General features: G+C 31.8%; 4 protein-coding genes across 5 annotated transcripts; 3 read left to right on the top strand and 1 right to left on the bottom strand.

The window, feature by feature from the left end:
• The first annotated feature begins 1,546 nt into the window (after positions 1-1,546).
• Positions 1,547-3,381, top strand: LOC127258447 (probable galacturonosyltransferase-like 1). Its single transcript, XM_051285289.1, has 2 exons — positions 1,547-2,842; positions 2,932-3,381. The coding sequence occupies exon 1, from the start codon at positions 1,849-1,851 to the stop codon at positions 2,839-2,841; it is 993 nt and encodes a 330-aa protein (XP_051141246.1). The 5' UTR covers positions 1,547-1,848; the 3' UTR covers position 2,842; positions 2,932-3,381.
• A 1,021-nt stretch (positions 3,382-4,402) lies between these two features.
• Positions 4,403-7,525, bottom strand: LOC127258597 (DEAD-box ATP-dependent RNA helicase 10-like). 2 transcript variants are annotated; one of them, XM_051285506.1, is made up of 12 exons: positions 7,448-7,525; positions 6,855-7,297; positions 6,690-6,752; positions 6,290-6,364; positions 5,928-6,047; positions 5,795-5,836; positions 5,635-5,709; positions 5,401-5,547; positions 5,176-5,313; positions 4,915-5,026; positions 4,752-4,840; positions 4,403-4,647 (listed from the first exon to the last, which is right to left on the bottom strand). In XM_051285506.1, exons 2-12 carry the CDS (start codon positions 7,179-7,181, stop codon positions 4,516-4,518), a joined length of 1,320 nt encoding a protein of 439 aa, XP_051141463.1. In that variant the 5' UTR covers positions 7,182-7,297; positions 7,448-7,525; the 3' UTR covers positions 4,403-4,515. The 2 variants fall into 2 exon arrangements, with proteins under 2 accessions (XP_051141463.1, XP_051141462.1); XM_051285505.1 differs by having other exon boundaries at positions 6,855-7,524.
• A 2,098-nt stretch (positions 7,526-9,623) lies between these two features.
• LOC127258420 (lysM domain receptor-like kinase 4) lies at positions 9,624-11,836 on the top strand. Its single transcript, XM_051285256.1, has one exon. It carries the CDS (start codon positions 9,701-9,703, stop codon positions 11,687-11,689), a length of 1,989 nt encoding a protein of 662 aa, XP_051141213.1. The 5' UTR covers positions 9,624-9,700; the 3' UTR covers positions 11,690-11,836.
• Positions 11,837-11,931: 95 nt separating this feature from the next.
• On the top strand, positions 11,932-13,982 carry LOC127258421 (lysM domain receptor-like kinase 4). The gene has a single exon (XM_051285257.1). The coding sequence runs from the start codon at positions 11,932-11,934 to the stop codon at positions 13,777-13,779; it is 1,848 nt and encodes a 615-aa protein (XP_051141214.1). The 3' UTR covers positions 13,780-13,982.
• The last annotated feature ends 10,018 nt before the right edge of the window (positions 13,983-24,000 follow it).

The following is a 24,000-nucleotide window of genomic DNA, read 5'->3' as shown; positions in this document are numbered from 1 at the left end:
AAAATTTATAATATGAATATCCAATCTTACACATCATTGTCAACACCTACACTTTGCATCGAAAATTAATTTTTTTTTATATATTATATCAAATATAACAATATTTATCTATATCACATCAAAATTTTATTTTAAATTAACTTTTACTATTTCCAAATCAACTCAAACTCCAAAACATTTTCAAAATATATAGAAAGGTACATCTATTTTCTATTTAATACTTCCTATGTTTAGAAAGAGATGATGCTTTTGGTTAGTAACTTAATGAAATTTAATCAGTTAAAGATTACATATTATTAATAAAAATATTATTTATTAATTTATAATTAACATAAACTAATTTTATAAATAATAAAGAGAATTAAATGTAGATAAAAATATTCTTTCATTGAGAAGATATATATATATATATATAAAGAAATTTTGAGTATGTATGTAAGATGTTATAAATTTAATTAAATTAATTTATATTTGTTAAATATGTTTAAAATTGATAAATTTATTAAATATAAAACTATTTTGAAATACATTAAAATAGAAAACGTATGAAATATTATAGGTAGCAAGTATATTACTATTAGCAGACAAACCAAAAATTTCAAAACACTCACAGAATATATTGAGAAGTTAAAAAATGTTTGGAATAATTAAGCTTCAAAGGTACAATAGATAGTTAGTTGGGATATGGTCTGCAATTCTGTTGCAAAGTCATTGTTTTTTGTTACCAAAGGAACACAACTACTACTTCATTTTTATTTATTTATTTATTTATTTTTTAACATATATATCATGTGACCTAATTTATTGATAAATTCCATTAAACCCTAATTTGAACTTTGCAGATGCATTTCATATATATGTTCTCTTAGCTTATTTGGGAAGTTAATGAAAAATAAATTAATAAATTCGATAAGATCTATATATATGGTAAGATCAAGATATATATATATATATATATATCATTGTGTGTACATTTTAAGATTGAATATACAATTGGATTAATTAATGATTTGACAACAACATTTCTTGGAGAATTTATTTTGTACTTAAGTAATAATCAAACATTATACATGATTTGTACACTTAATTACCTGTCATCATCATGGTTAATTATTTTTCGCCTCTTGTAAGTTATATATATATATATATATATATATACATATAAAGTTGATTAGTTTTATTTACTACATTTTGAATAGAAAATTCGACATATAAATTTATTTATTTATTTTTTTATATATAAAATTAGATTTTTTTTGGCCGTACATGATAATCACCTAATTTATTTTTTATTATTATTTTTTAAGGTTTAATTTTCCTTCTATTTTACGTGATGGCCACAATCTTAATAAAGGTGTGATTAACAATTTGCAGAAATGGTTCACATCAATTCAATTAACGAAATGTCTTGATTACATTAAAATGAAATTAAAAATAAAATAAAATAAAGAGAGCCAAACACTACTACTATAATAAAGGAGAACTAAAAGCTTTTAGAAGAAATGAATCTTGGAAGCTACCGGGATGCAAACTCCAGATCAATCTGGACCACACATTCTACCCTATCAACGGTGTAGATTTGGTTACAACAGTGATCCTGTGAATAAGAAGACGAGCAAATCTAAGACGTGGATGGCTCAACTTATATCCACTGTTGAAGATATATAAGTCTATTTTCACTATTAATATACCCTTTTAGTCCAAATATGCATTTTTCATAAGCCATGATTCTCTTATTTCTTGATTCCATTTGAATTTACGAAAACCCTTTTCTTGAATTTGCAGAAAAAAAGTGTCAATTTTGAGAAATCAGTGTTCTTTAATTTTTAGGGTTTTCTTGATTGAGCTATGCAAGTGTCAAGATTTGAGCTTCTTTTAGTTTCAACAATGGCGGCCATCGTCTTCTCCGTCGACGGGATTCATCAGTTCAGAGAAGCCCCGAAGTTTTACAATTCTCCGGCGTGCAGCGCGGCGGCGGTACACGTGGCGATGACTCTGGACGACGCGTATCTCCGGGGATCAATGGCGGCTATACTGTCGGTCCTCCAGCACGCAACGTGCCCGGAGAATATCGTCTTCCATTTCGTGGCGTCGTCGACGGCGGACGCGGCGGAGCTCCGCCGCACGATTGGGCGGTCTTTTCCTTACCTGCGGTTCAGGATGTATCCGTTCGACGTTTCGGCGGCGGCGGGGCTGATTTCGACGTCGATCAGGGCGGCGCTGGATTGCCCTCTGAATTACGCCCGGAATTACCTGGCGGAGCTCCTCCCCGCCGGCGTACGGAAAATCGTGTACCTCGATTCCGACGTGGTCCTCGTCGACGACATCGCGAAGCTCGCGGCGACGCCTCTTTCCGGCGGGGCCGTCCTGGCGGCGCCGGAGTACTGCAACGCGAATTTCACGTCCTACTTCACGCCGACGTTCTGGTCGAATCCGTCGCTGTCGGCGACGTTCTCCGGCCGGCGGGCGTGCTATTTCAACACCGGCGTGATGGTGATCGACCTGGAGCGATGGCGCGCCGGCGACTGCACGAAGAAGATCGTGGAGTGGATGGAGCTCCAGAAGAGGATGAGGATTTACGAGCTGGGATCGCTGCCGCCATTTCTGCTGGTGTTCGCCGGCCGAATAGCTCCGGTGGATCACCGGTGGAACCAGCACGGCCTCGGCGGCGATAATTTCCGGGGACTTTGCCGGAATTTGCATCCCGGTCCGGTCAGCCTGCTGCATTGGAGCGGAAAGGGTAAACCGTGGACCCGGCTCGACGCGAACCGGCCCTGCCCGCTCGACGCTTTATGGGCTCCTTATGATTTGCTCAAACCGCCCTACATTCTTGAATCTTAAGGTAATTAATTAATTAGTTACAAAAAATACTACCATATTTATATATTATTATATTAAATTAAATTAAATTAAATGTTTTATGTTTGTCAGGGCAGAAAGGATTAAAGAATTAATGGAGATGCTAAACAGTAGGCTCAGAATTAGAGTACAAGTAAGAATGTTATAATTGTCTGTATATTACACTACTCACATATATATATATATATGATATGGACAAAAAAATTTACAATTTCTTACTCAAGATTAATGAATCATATTTACATATAGTTTTGGGATATATATATATTTATATATAATCATGATAATTGTTATAGACAATGTACACTACAGATACAATTGTTGTTGTTATTACCATATAAAGCAAAGGTTTAAGGCTGCTGTTTTAATTTATATTGGTATTTAATTGAGGTTTGCGAAGAGTAGTTTATATCCACCGTTGGATCTGTGGTCCGAGGCCGATCAGTACCGTTGCTTTTGATTTTGAGATAAATTTTTATAATATAGTAGTACTATTATTTCATTGTGCTGTGTAATATTATGTGTGAATTTATTAGTTGAATAGAGTTTAGTAATTGCCAAGTTATTTATTTATTTATTTTTATGATGCGGTAAACTCCAGCGAAACCTAATATCCTGCAAATTAAGTTCAACAAACAAATCACACTAGGTAAATAATGTGTGACTGACGTATAAAAATTTAATAATAATAATAATAATAATAATAATAATGAAGAAGGAGAGTGTCGGTGAGTGAGACAGTGTATCATTATCAATCGCCACATGGGTCAGCAAGAATTTGGGGCTGTGGAAAGAGATTGCCTAATCGGCAACAGTTGTTCGTCCTAAAATTATAATTTCAGTTTAAATACTATTTCTTTTTTTTTTTTTAGTAAAAATAAAAAATAATATTCTTTACAAAAAATTAATAAAATTAAATATTCAATTCAAAATAATATATTTTATAATTTTTACATAATTTACTATGCCACAAACTAAAAATATTGAGTGAATAAAGCCATTTATAACTTTTGGAAATTTTAAAATGTTATAAATAACAAAAAAAATTAAATACTATTCAATATGTAAATTCGAAGAATAAAATGTATTTAATATAATATCTTTTTATTTGTAAATAATGGCATTAAAAGTATATATATAACATAGCTACAAGCTCACTTTATATATTTTAAAACTATTTTTTTTACAATGTTCACTAATAAATATTTTAAAAGTTATATCAAAACAAATAGTATTAATTCAAATCATATATAAGAATTGTTATATATATAAAATATCATATCCCAACAACTTATATGAATGGATGGATTTGATGGATCCATTCTAATATTGCTATTATTTTTACTTCACTATTGAGTCTTAAATTCATTTCAAAACTCCTCAGGAACAGAAGTATAAATTTATTGGGTTTTAATAAATTTCAATTTTGGGTATTGGTATATATATGAAAGAATAATACTAATAACAATGAAATGGGCCTTCTTCATTTGGGCTCAAAAAAATAAGCTTCCCAATCCTGTAAAAATTAAATAAACCAGACTCATGCTACAAAAACTACAAATAAAATTAAGAAAAGTGTTACCTAAAGTACATATAAAAAAATTAAAATACAAAAAATGATGCATTACAATGCAATAGACTATACAAATCAAGTGTTCATCTTCTTCTATGTTTCTTGGATGATTTTCTTTTCTCCATTCCAAGATACTTACTCATGTCTTCTTCGCCATCGCCGCCGTCGTCTTCCCCTCCCCTTCTTCTCTTCTTACCGGAACTTTCTTTCACTTTCTACATAAATACAGCGCGACAACGATGTTAGACTCACTTCGGGGAAAACTCCCGATACAATTTAGTAAAACAAATGAACTCATGTAGTTTCGACGAATCCATACCATTTGCGCTATTCTTTTCGCTTCCGCCACTCTTTCCAATAGCAACAACACTTCTTCCTCCCGGGTTTGGTATTCGGGCAATTTCTTACCTGTTTTCGATAATATGTGAGATTGATTGAAGAATTTCACGATATTATTTCAAATATTTTTGGTGTATACTTACCTATAAGCTTCTCTATTTGTAAATACCACTCCAACTCGTACTGATTCACAATTGATATTGCGACCCCAGACCGCCCTGCTCGAGCAGTTCTTCCAACCCGATGTACGTAGTCCTGTAAGTGTTACGTGCAAGAATGTAAATCAAGGTCAAGAAACTGCCGGGGTATGTTATAATCGACGAACCAATGTATTTGTCGTAAATGTGTGGTAAAATTAGGAACGATGGTTCATCAAAAATCTGGGAAAGGCGAAGATTGTTGACCTTCGAGTTCATTGGAATGTCGTAGTTGATAACCATGTCTACCATGGGAATGTCGAGTCCTCTGCTGGCAACATCAGTGCAGATAAGAATGTTACATTCACCAGCTTTGAACTTGTTCAAAGCTCCAAGCCTTTTCGTCTGTAATAAAAAGAGCACGAGCTTTATAGAACATGGGGGTAGGTATGTAATGAGATGACGAAAACAAATGTGCTCACAGAAGGGTACCTGAGTCATATGGCCATTAATTGGGATCGCTCTAAATCCAAGATTCCGAAGCATATGAGCCAAAAGAGCTGTTGCATCACATGTACGAGTGAAAACCATAGATGTACTTCCCGACATTTCGGTCAATATATATACAAGATAACAATCCTGAAGCAGAAAAAGGGGGAAATAATGGTATCGATGTCAAGAGAAATCAGAAATCACATAGGAAATAAATCAGGAAAAACTATGGACCTTGTACTTTGCAGGAACAAAGCAGTATTGTTGCTTCAGCGTATCAACGGTAGAATACTTGGAAGCAGCTTCAATCTATAGTCGATTTTAATATAAATAAGAAATTTATTTTGTAGAGAATGTTTTGTTGAAAACTAATGGGAAACAATTGCACAGCTACCTTAACAGGGTTTTTGAGACAAGCTCTTTGAAGCTTTTTCACCTGTCACAAATGGCAACCACAGATTAGGAAAACATTCGAGCGAAAATATATATAGATTGATTGATTAACGTAAAAAACTCGATTGCCTTACCTTTTTAGTCATAGTTGCAGAATATAAATATGTTCTTCTATCACGAGGAATAACATTCAGGATTTCATCAATTGCTTTTTCAAAATCATCATTCAGCAATCTATCAGCTTCATCAAGAACCTATAAACCACCCATAAAAGTAAGAAAAATTAATCATAATATGCACTGCAAGTGATTGATGCAACAAAATCATCAATATATAAATCATCAACATCAATCTTTTCAGGTATCATATTAAACCCCCAAGTTGTCATCAGGAACTTCACTATATAACCAAATAATTTAGCCCTAAATGCCAATTTCAAAACTCCAATATCTAATAAACATGGGGAAAAATGACAACAAGAATAATAAGTCCTTACCAAGTATTTCAATGTACGTAAAGAGAAGCCTTTAGTATTCGATAGATGATCAACTAGCCGACCAGGCGTAGCAACCTAGAAAATATAAGACAACAATCAACTCAACAAATCATGCAAAATTAGCAGCTTTTATCAGCAACGAAGTTTCAAGAAGACAAACAAATGGATACATGAACTTCAAGGGAGGTCGAATAATAACTAATTGATTTACAACCTCAAATTCTTACAATATGAACACAAATGGCTACATCTGTTATCTCATACAACAAAGCCTTGATATGTAATGATAATCTAACAATGTAACATCACAGAATGCTATGGGATTGAAATTATAAATTTAACCAAACTACAAAACACAATATCTTTCATCCAATGAAACTAAATTAAAACCCAAACTCACAACAACATGCGGCCGCTTTCCTAGGGCAATGCTCTGCTGCACCATGTCCACACCTCCGACAAGCTGCATGGAAAACATGGCAAATGAACTAATTTAGCCAACAAAACACCAAAATATTTCAGATAATCAAAGGCACAATATATCATCGCAGTAATTTTGATTTACCACAGCACACTTGACGCCAATTCCAGAGCCCAAGGCTTCGAACTGCTCCGCAATTTGAATGGCGAGTTCCCGCGTTGGGGATAGCACGCACGCGAAAAACGCCTGGGGTGTTTCCAACAGTGATTGAAGAATTGGAATGGCGAAGGCTCCAGTTTTGCCCGAACCGGTTTGGGCGAGCCCGATTATGTCCCGTCCCTCCAGAGCAACAGGTATCGATTCAACCTGAATTTTAGTAGGAGTTTTCCAGCCGAGAACGTCGCACGCCTCTGCGAGCTGCTCGTTCACCCCCAAGTCCTTGAACGATCTATCCTCCTTCTCCTCCGCCATTGAAAGATCAAATTAACGATTTCGAGCAAATACCGCGGCGATTACAACACAAAGACGCAGGCCGGAATGAAGAACAGGCGACGAAGACTCTCAAGTAGACAGCAATCGATCAGAAACTGTAGAGTGTAATTGTTAGGGTTCCTCGCTCATACAGCTGCACCAGGGCGCAGGCGCAGTGGAACAGTAGAACTAAGGAGCAGGGTTGGTGAAGTGAGGAAGAAGAAGAAGAAAGGAAAAGAATTGGGGATGAAGAAGCAACAGAGAACCTGGTGCGACCGTGCGGCGTGCTGGCTGCGAGCTGCGGCGGCTCTGGAGGGGGTGGATGTGTAAATATATCGATTAGGTCAAAATAAAATTCTGTGTATTTTATAATAATATTTATACTTAAACTTATATATTATTATATTTTTTAAAAAATCAAATATTATTAACATTAATAAAAATAAATAATTATTAATGGTATTATTTTTTATATTTACATTTTATAATTTTTATTATTTCAATAATTATATTTAAATTAAATTATGTATTATTTAATAAACTAATGTTATTTTAATTATTTATTTGAATTTTATTATTTTTATATTGTAACAATCAAATTAATTATTATTTATATAATTTTTAGATAATAAATAAATAATTATTATATATCTAAATAAAATTTAAATTTAGAGAAATAAAAAAATAAGAAATAAAATTATTATAAATAAATATATATATATATTTAAATATTTATTTGAGTTCTGACATATTATATTTCAGTCGGTAAATAGGAATTGCATTAGTCTCTTCAAACATCATAGAGCAATGCTTTGATCATTGCATTACAAGATCTTCAAGCATCGTATATGGACAATCAAATGTTCCATTGGTTCGAAAAAGGCGAGTGACAGTGACTTGAGTTGTGGCTGATTTGAATTTATCACCTCACAAGCAATTTGTGTATTTTTTTATATTTTTTTATGACGTAAAAATCCGCAGTCGATACTCGAAAGTGCACACTGGATAAATTTCCGGTCAAACTTAATACCCTACAAACCAGGCTTCACGGAAAGCAATTTGTGTATTTTTTTTTTATGACGTAGAAATCCGCAATCACTACTCGAAAATGCACACTGGATAAACTTTCGGCCGAACCTAATACCCTTCAAACCAAAGCAATTTGTATTATTGATCATATGTACCGTTACTAAAATTATCATTCTATAATCATAACAATAATCGAAAACTCTTACCTTTGAATCGTCCGTTGCATAAGTATGTACTAAAATTTGTCTCTTATTGGATCTCTGACTGGAAAAATTTTCATTACCCATGTACGAGGCAATACACATGCACATGTTTTATGAATATGTATATATATATATTTCATATTGTGTTACCTTATTATTCTCATCATCCTATGCAAATATAAACATTTAAATAAAATATAATTAATAAATAATTATGTAGTATATTATTATATATTAAAATAATTGAATAATTTAATTAAAATTTAAAAATAAAATTTAAATTTAAAATATGATTAAAATATATAATTATATTTTCAAAATAAAAAAACAAATTATGTGGGACAAATGTAAATAAAAAAAATAATTATATGGAATAGAAAAAATATATTACCAAAAATATGTGTTGGGTAGATTATTGCATTGAGTATTATACATCTATATATTATATTTGTACTGTATCAATATAAATGATTTATATTTTAGTAGCAGTAGATTTGTTGTGTGCTACATACGATGTCCTGCCAGGAGGTGCTGATAGCAGCCAAATTATTATTACGAGCGAGTAATGATAAATATAATAATAAATAATCAACTTGTCCCCGCGTTGACAAAGTCAAATATTAGGTTTAGCTTTATTGGTTTGGACAGGCCGGCTGTCACCCCACTTTTCGGTCGACTCTCGTTAAAGTTAGTTTGAGTATAGTAGTTTAGTTTTAAGTAAATATTGTTATTTTTAATAAAATATATTAATTAATTTGTATAACTATTATATTTAAATAAACAAAATATAAAACAAAATTTTTAAAATATACTAATTGTCATAGTTTTCTTTTATAAAATATATTAATATATAAAATTCTAAAATACAATAACAAATTAAACACAATCCAAATACGACAAAGATAAATAATCAATTATCTGTCAATAATAATCTTGGTTTGGATGAGAGGGACATTAGTGAAATATATATTCATATATTATTTTTTTAATCTCAAATAATAGAGAAGCATTCAACTCTTCCCATAATATTTTAACAAAAAATGATTTGATAAAATCTCTTAAACGTATATTTAATTTCCTATTTATCCCATCGTTGACCCAAACCATTGACTTCTCTAATTCCAAGAAGCTTCCTCCCACACACCTATAATTAAAGACAGTGAAAGGAGTCGATCAGAACACCCGCGCACCCATTAATCCAACGGTCTAGATCAATCTGGATCCCAAGTCCAGGTGCTTCCAATAAAAATCCACAGAATGCCACGAAAATAACCTCTTATTACGCCCATGGTGATGGAACATGTGTTTCTTTCGATAACGATCAAAATGAATGTTCCAAAATTCTTAATCCCTGCAATTTTGGTCCTCTTGATTTCATGTCTACCTGCAATTCTTGCCCAGCAGCCGTACGTCAGAAAAGCCGGGACGGAGTGCGGAGTCCGGGACAATTCCACCACCGTCCTCGGCTACTCCTGCAACGGCCTCCGCCGCCGCTGCCAGGCTTACGTCACTTTCCGGGCAAATCCGCCGTACGCCTCCGTCGCCGACATCGCCACTCTCCTGTCCGTTAACTCCACCGAACTTTCCCAACTCAACGGCGTCCGTGCAAATCACGTGTTCCAGACAAACCAGATCGTCCTCGTGCCCGTCACGTGCTCCTGCTCTGGCGACCACTACCAGGCCAACGTGTCGTACGTCGTCCGGCCGGAGGAAACCTTCTGGATCATCGCGAACAACACCTTCCAGGGACTGTCCACGTGTCAGGCGATCGAAGTTCAGAACAATATCCCCGCCGTCGATTTGCCCGCCGGAGCACGAATCACGGTCCCTCTCCGATGCGCCTGTCCGACGAGGAACCAGACCGCCGCCGGCGTTAATTATTTGCTGTCTTACCTCCTCACCTGGAATCAATTCGTCTACTCCGTCAGTGTCCAGTTCGGAGTCGACACAGATTCGACCCTCGCCGCCAATAAATTGTCGGAAACCGATTCAACAGTATATCCATTCACAACCCTCCTAATTCCCCTCCAGAACCCTCCGACAGCCACTCAATCGGCAGCTTCGCCTCCGCCGCCGCCCCCCTCCGGCAGCCTGTCTCCGCCGCCTGCCCCTTCCCCCGGCGGCAGTTCGAGCAAAACATGGGTCTACGCCGTCGTCGGCGCCGTCGGCGGGATTCTTCTCACATCCGCCGCCGGCGGATTAATCTTCTGCCTATTCTTCCGGCGACGGCGGCGGACGCCGCCGAAACCCGATCCCACGTCGTCCGAGAGCTTCGAATCCGTCGAAAAACCGCTCACCGTCGCCGCCGGGGAAGACTCAGTGGATTTCATGGAAAGCCTGTCGAGCATAGCCCAATCACTAAAAATCTACCCTTACAAAGAACTGAGATCAGCGACACAAGATTTCAATCCCAGCTGTTGGATCAAGGGATCCGTCTACCGCGGCACGATCAACGGTGATCACGCTGCAATCAAGAAAGTGAACGGCGACGTGTCGAAAGAGATCGCCCTGTTAAACAAGATCAACCATTTCAACCTCATCCGCCTCTCTGGCGTCTCGTTCAACGACGGCGATTGGTACCTTGTCTACGAGTACGCTTCCAACGGCCCTTTGAGTGATTGGATTCATCAAAATAGCGAAGATAGGATCATCCTGAATTGGGACCAGCGGCTCCAGATCGCGCTGGACATCGCCGCTGGTCTTAATTACCTCCACCGATACACGTCGCCGCCGCACGTCCACAAGGACTTAAACAGCACCAATGTCCTCCTTGACCATAATCTCCGGGCAAAGATCGTGAATTTCCGGCTGGCGAGATCGGCCGACGGGCAGGACAGCCAATTCGCTCTTACAAGGCACATTGTCGGGACAAAAGGATACATGGCTCCCGAGTACTTGGCGAACGGGGTTGTCTCGACAAAGCTCGATGTGTATTCATTCGGCATTCTTCTAATGGAAATTCTCACCGGAAAGGATGTCTCCTACTTCTCCGATGAAGCGAATGCGACTCAATTTTCCGACATATTGTCGCAGGTGATGCAAGAGAGCAATTGGCAAGAAAATCTCAAGAATTTAATGGATTCTTCTCTTGAAGGAAAATATCCTCCTGACATTGCCCGGATTATGTTCAAATTAATCGATAGTTGTCGAAAGAAAGATCCCTCCGATCGTCCTACAATGGACGACATTTTCCAGGCCCTGTCGAGGCTTCAAACTTCAACCCCGACAGGGGATTGGACAGTCAGCATCAACGAGCAACGGACAGCGCCTAGGTAGATAGGTTGTAGGGGCTGGTAGTTGACTATAAGTTTTTTGTCACCGTCATGTCCGCGTGTAATGTAACTGCCATTGTTGACCAAAATCCTATTGGACAAGTAATCTTGATTTTCAAAAAGGCCGGCAGTGCTGCTGCAACATTTTCATATTTTATTGCGAATTAAATATGATCAGTAGTTGGGACAAGGTCCTCCTGCTCTAGAATATGCTCTCCAATGATTTATTAACTTGAGCCTCTGCAGATGCATAATCGAAATTCTACAACAGAAAAAAAAATAAAAAAAAAAATGTACTTTTTACTTCCATGGTTTCTTACAACATTGATTCTCTCATCCTCCATTTCCTTAGCTCAACAGAACTATTCAGGAAGCCTGAAATCGACCTGTTATAACAGTGATAAAACAGGGCCATCCCCTGCTTTTCTCTACACGTGCTATCACGTGACACCTTCTTGCACTGCTTTCTTGATCTTTAGAACCAAGCCTCCCTACCTTACAATCTCCTCCATATCGGCCCTCGTTTCTTCCCAGCCGTCCGATCTCAATCTCGACCTCGATCTAAATCGAATCAATGACGTCTCGAGTAGTACGACGGTGTTGCCTCCCGGCGACACGGTCGTGTTGCCGGTAAGATGTTCTTGCTCGGGGCAATACTATCAGGCGAATACCTCATATGTCGCCGATGACGACGACACTTATTACACAATTGCAACTGAGACATACCAGGGGCTTACGACATGCGACGCGCTAATGCGCGCAAATCCTTATGATCCGTTAAATGTGTCGTCGGGGTTGGAATTCCAAGTGCCGCTAAGGTGCGCGTGTCCTACGATCGGACAGATTGCGAACGGCACAAGGTTCATGCTGACGTTCGTTGCGACAGCCAACGATTCGCTGTCTGAAATCAGTGAAACATTCAATGTAAGCATCGAAAGTATAGCTTCAGCCAACGGGTTTAATTCGCTAGATCCGAGAATTTATCCGTCGACGACGATATTGATTCCGCTGACAAATACCCCTTCGGCGACGACAATCAAACCTTCATCTCCAACGATGCCTCGGAAAACTAGACATAAAATGTCGCGTATAGGGTTGTTCGTCGGATTAGGAAGCGGCGCAGCTCTTGCAGTCCTCTGTTTTGCTCTGTTTCTAGGACTGTCCGGTTATTACACGAGAAAAAGAACGATCAACGCCTCGAAAATCAGACAGGGAGTGTCCGGAATTGGCGGAACCTTGAAGGTATACACATACGAAGAACTCCGGGAAGCCACCGACAACTTCAGCGACAAAAACCAGTTGAGCAAATCCATTTACAGAGGAAGTCATCGAGGGAATCCAATAGCCGTCAAGAAAATGGACAAAGGCGCGTCGAAGGAGATCAAAATCCTCGGAAACGTCAACCATTTCAATCTCATTACACTCTACGGCGCATGCTTGCACGGCCGCGTTTCTTACCTCGTCTACGAGTTCTTACAAGAAGGCTCGCTAAAAGAATGGCTCCACAAAGAAAACGCGCCGCTCATCGGGAGCTGGCATCGCCGGATTCTCATCGCTTTGGACATCGCCAGTGGGCTCGATTACCTCCACAACTGTGCTAATCCGGGTTACGTCCACAAGGACATCAATAGCGGCAACATTTTGCTAACCGGAGACTTGAGGGCCAAGATCGCGAATTTTAGCCTTGCGAGAGACTATAACGGTGATCGACGAACGAACAATGTGGTGGGCGAGAAGGGGTACATGGCGCCCGAGTATGTTCGGGAGGGGAGAGTGACGGCAAAAACGGATGTCTACGCGTTTGGGGTTGTGCTCTTGGAATTGATCACCGGGAAAGATGCGATCGCTCTCTCAAATGAGATTGTGTCGGTTTTCGATAGAGTCGAATCGGCGGATGATGTCGGTGGCCTTATTGATGCTCGGCTCAGATACGAGCATCCGCTCGGGTATGTTGTCGAGCACACAGAGCTTGCCTGGCGACTGCTGAAAGTCGCCAAGGCATGCTTGGCTCGAGACACTGGTGACAGGTTAGCTGCGGTAGAAATTGTTGTTAAGTTAGTGAAAATCTTAGGAGATGTCCAGAGTTCTCAATAGTTACCAGTGACAGGTAGAGCTGTTAGTCGAGTTGAACGAGCTGAGTAATGGTTGTTCGAACTCGACTCGAATTTGTTATCGATACAGGCTCAATTCGGTTCATTAAGAATTCGAACTAAAATAGTAATTCGAGCTCGACTCGTTAAGCTCAAATTAATGAATTAAAATAGTAGTTCGAGTTCGATTCGTTAAATTCAAATTAATGTAAGATCAATTTTACTAAAATAGAAAAATAATATTTTGAATGAAACGAAAAAAAAAAATAATAATAATAATAATAAAAATAACAATTTGAGTTGAAAAAAAAGAAAGTATTAAAACCCGTATCCATAAATTTTTTACATAAATTTGAAAAACAAAGTATATTTTGTGTCCCAGTTGGCAAGACAAGTGGAGCATAGTCCTCTGCTATAGGTTAGTTCTATTTGGGCCTTATTACAATTCGGGTCCAATCAACTGTCCAATCCAAAAATGGCATTACGGGCCACGTGGCCCGTCTCCGTTAACGGTCACCAGCCATCCAATTCCCCGTCCACTACGTTACGTGTCGCCCTACGACGCCGTTTCCCCACAAGGACCACCGTGCACCCACGTGGCCGCGGCCACACCCTGCCGGCAGCGCCACCACTCCGCGGTGGAGGACCACCGCGTAATCCCATCCCATCCAAACTGCTTAATTAAATTTAATTAACTAATTAATAAATCGCCTTCCAATTATTCCACGTCCTTGTCTTATTTCAATTTGCAGTTTTACCCCACTATTTTAATTTTATTGAATCGGCTCTGTAAAATCTGAAAACTATTATCTTCTAAGATTTTTTTAAACAAATGTTGCACGTGGATGTTAAATAAAAATTAAATAAAGATTTTGAGGGTAATACATGAAAATTATTGTATTATTATTATTATTATTATTATTATTATTATTATTATTATTATGTGATAAAAATAAAATGTGGAGCCATACCATGAGAATGTTGGTCCTGTCCTTAATGCTAATCAGACAAGAAAGTGACCCAATTTATGAGAAGGACGCCACAATTAAATAAACTCTTGGCATTTTGTGCAATCAATTTTCTGTCATACTCTGTTAATTCACCACAATTATTATTCTTCTTCTTATTATTATTGTTATTATTATTATTATTATTATTATTACAGATATTTCAGACTACATTTCAAAATTTTGAATTTAGGGTTACATTACTGCAAAATTGAAAATTATTATTGGGTCTGTCCAACGTAAAAAATAAAAAACGTGCCAAAATTCTCCGTATGTTAATTTGTATATTGTTTTGATATTTTTAAAATAAATTTAATTATAGAATCCGAAATTTGAATAAAAATTTAAAGAAAAAAACGAAAAAAAAAAACACATTCATACAACTTATAACTTTTCATTTGATTTTTTTTTTAATACTCCCCCCCGTCCCACATAATTTGTGCATATTTTCTATTTTCGTCCGTCACACGTAACTTGTCCTTTCTATTTTTGGAAATATAATTATGCACTTTAATCGCATTTTAAATTTTATAATTTTTTTAATTTTAATTAAATTATTTACTTATTTTAATCTAAATCTATAATTATTTTTACTAAATAATAATTTATTTTTACTAATACACTTCTTATTTATTTACTAATTATAATTTACCTAAATTCTCGTATCTACAGTAATACACCCATATTGTATGGGACGGAGGGAGTAGTAGATTAAAAATTATTAATATATTGATGAGTGGATTTATGGTAAAATGGAAAAAAAAAATTAATATAATTGAATTTTAATAGAATAAAGAGTGAATTGTGTGATAGTAATTTATAAATGAAAACGAGTACAAATGAAAAAAAAAAAAAGTATTATAAAAGATTAATAATTTTTATACAATAAAAATAAAATAAAAGAGGAATTGAAACTTGAAAGACTCCTTTTGTTTTTTAATGCCAACACTATCACCGTGCATTAAAATGTGGGCTTTGCATAAATAATTGAATAAAAATTATAATATTAACACTATTTAATAATACCAATAAATTAAGGTTTTGTTTGTTTTGGTTTCTAAAAAAGAATCTTACATTGTACAAGCTATATATTAATGTATTGTTTTCATTTTCCTAAAGAATATATTTTACATATATTTATTATTCAAACATATTATATGAAAAATAATAACATATTCAAATGACATATTTTTATTAGAGATAATATATTTATATGTAAGTATTTATAATTTTTAAAACATTTAAAAAAAAAAAAAAAAAAAACACTCCAAAAAAAATACAATTTTAGTTATGTCAAATAAGTTGGAAAATTTTAAAATTCTATGATAGCTATTTCAAATAAATTGGAACAATTTAACATATTTAAAACTTTTTGGGTGTTTTTGTTTTGTGAGATTTTGAAAAAAAATAAATTTATGTTAGACAAAAAAAAATTGAATAGGAATATAAAAACAATAAATGTGCTTCAGTGTTTTCATCTTTTATAAAAATAAAAAATAGTTTTATGGGAATAGTGGTTATTGAAAATGAGAGTTTAATACAATATTTTAAAAATTAATGTGTTTAAAAAATATATAGTGGATATTTAGAAAAAAAGAAAGAAATATTATAATCATATATACCAAATACCAAATAATTATATATATATATATATATATGGGTGGACCCAATATGTACATATGTGAATATACAACCTTAAATAGTCATACACCAATTAAATAAACATTTTTGGATATGACTTATGCAAGATACTTTCTAATAAATTAACTTATCTACTTAACTATACTTTAATCTTTCACCTCATTGAAATTTATGATTGGATTTTTTTGTATGTGTTTTAATTTGAATATGTAATACTTGTTGCACAAAAATTTTAAAAATATTATATTATAATGATAGTTGGTTAGTTTTTATGCTAAACAGATAAATTTGTTATTTGACTTTATGTGTAATTTATATTGATATTTAGATGAATAAGTGTGATTGAAAAAATATTTGTAATAGTAAAACTATAAATAGTTATTACAGAAAAAAGAAAAAAAAATACAACTCTAGTAAATGAACATTAAAAAAAATAGAAAATGTAACGGTTGTATTATGACAAAAGGAGTACTGTAGTTTAGACAACTAAATTTTTTAATATATGATTCTCAAATATATAACATAAACAACTTATTCCCAACCATTATCTATGGAGTATTTATTTACTATTATTACATAATTGATAAATAGTGTGTAAAAATATATTGACTAAGGTAATACTCTCTCCGTCCCGTCGGAGATGACCTTATTTTCTTTTTAGTACGTCCCATAAAAGATGATTTATTTCCATTTTTTTTTGTAAGTTTATCACTCTTAAAAATATTTAATAAATATAAATCAATTTAATTAAACTTCTATCGTCTTATATGTAGGACCACTAAAAACTCCTTTATTTCTACCTCTCCCCCCAATTAACAAATATTTTTATTTACCCTTAAAACTCCTCGTATCTTCAACTTATTATTAATAACTTAATAACTTACATTACCTAAAATACCGTATCTCTTAATGTGATATAAATATACATTATAAATGATGAGTTTGTTTACCATTTTTTTTGTGTTACGATTCTCAATAAATATTACTCCCTTCGTCCCACATACTATGTCCACATTGCCGTTTCTGTCCGTCCTACATTCAATGTCACTTTCCTTTTTTGAAAAATGATTATACACTTTAATCTCATTTTAAACTTTTTAAATTATATTTTTTAAATTTTAATTAAACTAATTAGTTATTTTAATCTTGATTTATAATTATTTATATTATATGATAATTATTTTCACTAATACATTGTTAATTATCTACTAATTATACCCCTCATAAAATAACGTGTTTACAGTGTAGCAGACGCGGTATGTGGGACAGAGGGAGTATAAAAATAATATACTCCCTCCGTCCCGCTGTAAGGTTGTCATTGGTTTTTTGTATGTTGATTTTTAAATATTAATTATTATATCAAGACGTAGTACAAATCAATAAAAAAAAAACGCAAAAATATGTTTATTAGTCTCTTATAATATCAATACAATAACATTTTTAGAGTAAATTATTCAAATATAAGGATATTTTTACTGTCAAATAGAATGACGTAAAAATCAAATGACAACCTTGCAGCGGGACGGAAGGAGTATTTATATATATATTAACACAATATGTATAATATATATTTCGTTCACTTATAATTGACACAATTCTTTTGTAATTAACGTATAAAATCACATCCATAAAAATAAAATAAAATAAAAGAAAAAGAAAAAAGAAAATAAAAGACAAAATCAACACATCCCATATATTGATATTGTATAGAAAATAGATAATTAAGTAATGCTATATTTCTTGAGAAAGTCACGATTATTAAATAATGTCAAAAACTTAAAATAATATATATATATATATATAAATATGAAAATAAACCCTTACGGATTGAATAATTAAAAAAATTATCACTCATTCCTTCAGCAATCAATAGATTCATTTTAATAGTTTGAGTAGTTCATGATTAATAAAATACGTATTCATGTGATAATAAAATAATGTTTATATTTTATGTAAATTACCAATATATTTGTATTTTATTTTGTAATATATTAACTATATTTTCAAGGCCATTTTAATCAATACACCTTTATACAAACATATAAATAATTGTGTTCTTTAAGTTTTTCTTTTTTCTCCCACACCTTTTTTCTAAAAAAACAAATAAATTACACACATTAGTTTTTTATTATTATTATTATATACACAATTTTCTATACTTCACATTAAAAAAAAAAAAAAAAAAAAAATTCAAATTATTTAACAAAACAAACACAACCAATGTTTGGCTACCGTATATACTCCCTCGGTCCCACATAATTTGTCTATATTTTCTATTTTCGTTCGTTCCACATAACTTGTCTTTTCTATTTTTGAAAATATAATTATACACTTTAATCACATTTAAATTTTAAATTTTATAATTTTTTTTAATTTTAATTAAACTATTTAATTATTTTAATCTTAATTTATAATTATTTTTACTAAATAATAATTATTTTTACTAATACACTTTTTAATTATCTACTAATTATATTTTACATAAATTCTCGTATATACATTAATAAGTCCAAAATATTTGGAAAAATATTTGGAACCAAGGGAGTAATAAATATTTCGTAATAATATTATTACATTGATGTGAAATAAATTAATAAGGGTTTGGTGAAGTCGCTGTCTTAAATACCAAGTAAAAAGTAAGGTTTTGAGTTGCTTAATTGGCATCCATAATCTAAATTGGGTCCAAATATTTGTTAATGTTTTCACATCATTTGGTGAAATGTGCTTTTCTTCTAATTTGTAATAAATAAATAAGTAGATAACATATATTTGTCCCATATCTATCTATTCATTTGTTTTTTTTTTTTTCACAAAATGTTAGAAATATTAGCATTATATTGGAATAAAATAGAAATAAAAATAAAAAGACTAAATTAACTGTAAATGAGAAGGGTATTTATAATGTTAGGTAGACAGTACCATTACTAAAAAAATGAAAGGGATACTTTGTTATGGAACGTACCAAAATAAAAAAATAGATAAATTGTTAAGGGACGAATGAAGTAGTATATAAAATCAAACACTATTACAATTCAATTTTTTTACTATTCAAATTTCAACTCAAAATTCAAACCCCCAAACAAACACACTTAACATATACCGCCTCCATTTCAAATCAAGGAGGTTATTTAGGATTTAATAGTAAATTTTTTAAAAAATACTCCCTCCGTCCACAAACTAATATCTTATTTTCTTATTTGGGACGTCCAACAACTATGGTCCTATTTCTTTTTTCTAAATACAAATTTTACATTTTTACCCTTCATTCATTTATTACTTTTAATCTCTACCATACAAGGACAAATTTGTCAATTCATAGCAAAAATACAATCACCTAAAAAGCCGTGCAAATATACTTAAAACAATAGAAATTTGACGTAGGAGTAATATTTTATTAATTAATAGAAATATGTATGAATTTTTTATATTTTACTCTTTGATTTTATATATAAAATAATTGTATAAATAATAATATATTTGTAATTTAAGTAAAAATTAAAGACATTTTAATATTAATATAAAACTTTTTCTTTTTAAATAAAAATGAACGGAGTCTATGTTTCCAATTAAGGTGGGAGTATTATAGACAAGTATTATGTACAGACAATTGAACCATCGTACATTTCATGTGTCGTAATTGTTAGTGGGCTTTTCATTATTATGCACCGCTACTCAATCTCGGATAATTTAGTATTTAATTGTGTTTTTATTTTTTAAAAATATTACATATAATACATTTTTTTTTTACATATTACTTTTAGAATTTGTTATTATTAATTTTTTTTAAAAAAATTAAATTAAGTATAGTAAAAAATATCCAATGGTGCGAAGATATACTCATTATTGTGAGATTATGAGTATTATCTAATTAGTAAATAATTAAAAAATATATTAATAAAAATAATTATAATTTAATTAAAATTAAAAAATAATAAATATTAATTTTAAAATTTTATTAAAATGTATAATTATATTTAAATATATATATATATATGAAATGAAGGAAAATAAAATGAGACGAGGGAGTATATCGTAAATAATTGAAAACAGCTGACCCTTCGATCAGTTCTTCATGCTCCATGGACTCCCAAGTTCCAGTGTCTATATTCAATTGACTCCTGTTAAATAGACGGTTTAGATTTGTCGGGAGCATAAGTCCTGGCGCTATAGTAACGATTGTTTATTTTTTTATTATTATTATTTTTTTTCAATATATATATATCAATACCTCTGTTAAAAATAAATAGTTCACATTACATCAAATAAATATACAAATTTAGATAAAATATAATTAATAAATAATTTGAAAATATATTTATTAAAATAATTAATTAATAGATTCAAACATTCAACATCTTCAAATTTTATTTGTTACATAAAGTTCACCTAGTGCTGCTTGTTTGTAATAAATATCGATATCTTTATTATATTATCTTTTTATTTATTTTAATTTATAATTAAATTTTAAAAATATCATCAATTATATTTTTTACTTTTAGCATTTTTTAATAAAAAATTATTTTTCTTAATTTTCTTACCAAACTTAAAGAAGTTAATTTTAATAGACTAATTTATATTTATCTAGTTACCTGTTAGAATATTTTTTTAAAAAAAAAAAAAATCATTATATATATATAAAATTAAATATTTAAGATAATATTTTTTACATATAAAAAATACAGAGTAATAATCTAATACTTCATTCGTTCCATAACTAAATATTTATTTCTTTTTTGCACATAATTTTAGAAATATTAGTATTATATTTTGATGTAGTAGGAATAAAGTAGAAATGACTAAAATAACCTTATTAGTATGTGTGATATAAAGGTAATGACATTTGCGTAATATATTGTAAGTTATAAGGGTATTTGTAATAGTAGGTAGATAGTACAGTTATTAAAAAAAATAAAATGAATACTTTGTTACGAGACATACTAAAATGAAAAAATCGATACTTTGTTATGGGACGGATGGAGCATTACGTTGAAATTTATACAGTTTTAAAATTTTTTTAAGATCATGTTTAGTAGAATTTCATTAAGTTTACCATTTTTACAATTTAATATGATTTTTAGTTTTCTCACTAAATATTATTTTTAAATAATTGTATTATAAATTTTAAAATTGAAATATAAAACTAAACTCTAAAAGTGTGTTTGTGGGGATTTTCTATTATTTATCCAATTTTTTCCCCCTCTCCTCCTAAATTAAATCAAACATCTATTTTTTATTTTTTTTTTATCTATTTACATAACATCATACAACTATTCCAATTCAAAATTTTTACTATGCAAATCCCAACTCAAAATTAAAACAACCAAACAAACACACCCTAGAATTCGATTAAAACATTGAGTCTGTTTACTTGTGATGTTTTGATTTTAAATAGTAGAATTTTTAATTAAAATAATTATTTATATGATATAGATATGTGTTAATTTGATATTTTGACACTAAAATTAAATTTATTACTCATATAATATTATAAATAATAAATAAGAGTTTGATTTTTTTGGAAAAAAAATAAAATTGAAGCAGTAAAATTATTCCAAAATTTCTAAAGTATACACACCCATTCATATTACACAAATCACTTTGTTAGAATATCCTAAAGAGGAAACTAGAGAATGTCATAAACAAGTGTTGAGTTCTCTTATTGTTTTTAAGAATTTTTTGGTATTCTTATAAGTATTAGATATTAGTATGTTAATTAACGAGAAATATTTATTTCTGTTAATTTTTTAATAAATATTTTATTAAAAATTATGGGTCAAATCTATTTGGTTGAAAAAAAAAAAAACTCAAAAGCAAAATAGTACAAACATATTTCCAACAAGAAGCTAATCAATTGATAACCAAACAAATCCTTAACATTCAGACATTTTTTTAAAAATAGAATATTGATTTAAATTTTCGTTTAAATTGCGTTTTACTGTGATATTTTATGAAAAAAAAATTATATTTTTATTTAAAATAATGTAAAATAAATAATATCGACAATTTGAAATTACAGAAAAAAAAAAAAAAAGAACTAGAGTTTTTGTTCTATTTGAGCTTTTCCTTTTTCAATTTATTAACAAAACCCGACTCCCGAGTGACAAATATTGATTATTTTTTAATTTATTTTTTTCTTCAATTGACTTACTATTGAAATTATATATTTTTCTATAATTTTATTTTTTTTTACGAAACATCAAATTCAACCGACATTTAACTACAAAATACAAATTCTAACACAAACCAAATACATCCAAAATAATAAAAATAAACAAATAAATAAGTGGTCCTGTTGCACGTGAGGTGCACGTGACTCCATCCCGAAAGAAATCACGACGGATGTCAAATGAAAACGCCGCCCGTGCCCGTTTGGCCAAAGCCAAATGATCTACACCGTTGATTTGTGGGTCTGAAACTGTGGTCCATACGATGGACGGTGTGGATCCACCCAAGAAGTTCCATATACTAATTTCTACGTATCCAATTAAAATAATGTTTATTAAATTAAAACAAATATTGTGTGACATTATTTCGTGTATACAAATATATATACACAATCATGTGCCACATTTATTGCATAATTCCACATTCATTTCATTTCTCCATATACATATAATAGGACAAAACTCATTGTAGATTAAACATATTATACAACATAGGCCAAAATATAGATTTTTTAAATTCATTATCTCTATAAATATTTATCCAATAATATATAATGTTCATTAAATATATATATATATATACTACTCTCTCCGTTTCAAACACAGTGCAATATTTGTGTTTGACACGAGAATTTAGGTGGAGAGTATTAAGTATGTTAATTTGAGATAATTTGGATATTAAGTGATGTGATTGGAGAGAGAAATGATTATTTGTATTTTTTTTATTTGAGCGATATGATGAGATAGAACGAAGTGTATATTAATATATGTATAAAAATATTATTAATTATTTCTAAATTTGAAAATGTTGTCATGAGCTTGGGACAAAAAAAAAAATATTGCACGATGTTTGGAACGGATGGAGTATTATATATCAAATACTTGTTTTTTTTTTTAATTCATCTTTTAATTATTTACAATAGAACTCCAAAATACTTTCAAAATACATTTAGACACAACCTTTTATATATTTGCATTCAATAATAAAAATATATTACTAAAAAGATGTTAACTATATATTTTGATTAATTGCGAAACCACACTCGTGGCCACATTAAATCTTACACCAGATTATATTAAAAAATAGGGGAAAAATTATTTTTGTCTCGATATAACCAAAATTTATTTGGTCAAAATATAAAAATTTTATCAATTTTGGTCCAAATATAACCAAAACGCATCATTTCTTGTCAAAATATAAATTTTTTTATTAATTTTAGTCCAAATATAACTAAAACTCATCATTTTTGTCTCAATATAATCAAATCTTTTCATTTTTGGTCTCACCTTCAACAAACCAACGAAAGATATTGACGTGGAAGATTGTGCAGTTTCTTCAAATATAAAGATAAGGTTTGATTTTCGTCGGTTTGTTGACGGTGGGACCAAAAAATATAAAGTTTGATTGTATTT

This window comes from Andrographis paniculata, unplaced genomic scaffold (assembly GCF_009805555.1).
Source record: "Andrographis paniculata isolate CXL003 unplaced genomic scaffold, ASM980555v1 Contig59END, whole genome shotgun sequence".
NCBI classification, from domain to species: Eukaryota; Viridiplantae; Streptophyta; class Magnoliopsida; order Lamiales; family Acanthaceae; genus Andrographis; species Andrographis paniculata.
The sequence above is the reverse complement of the archived record's forward strand: the minus strand, read 5'-3'. Positions and strand labels throughout refer to the sequence as shown.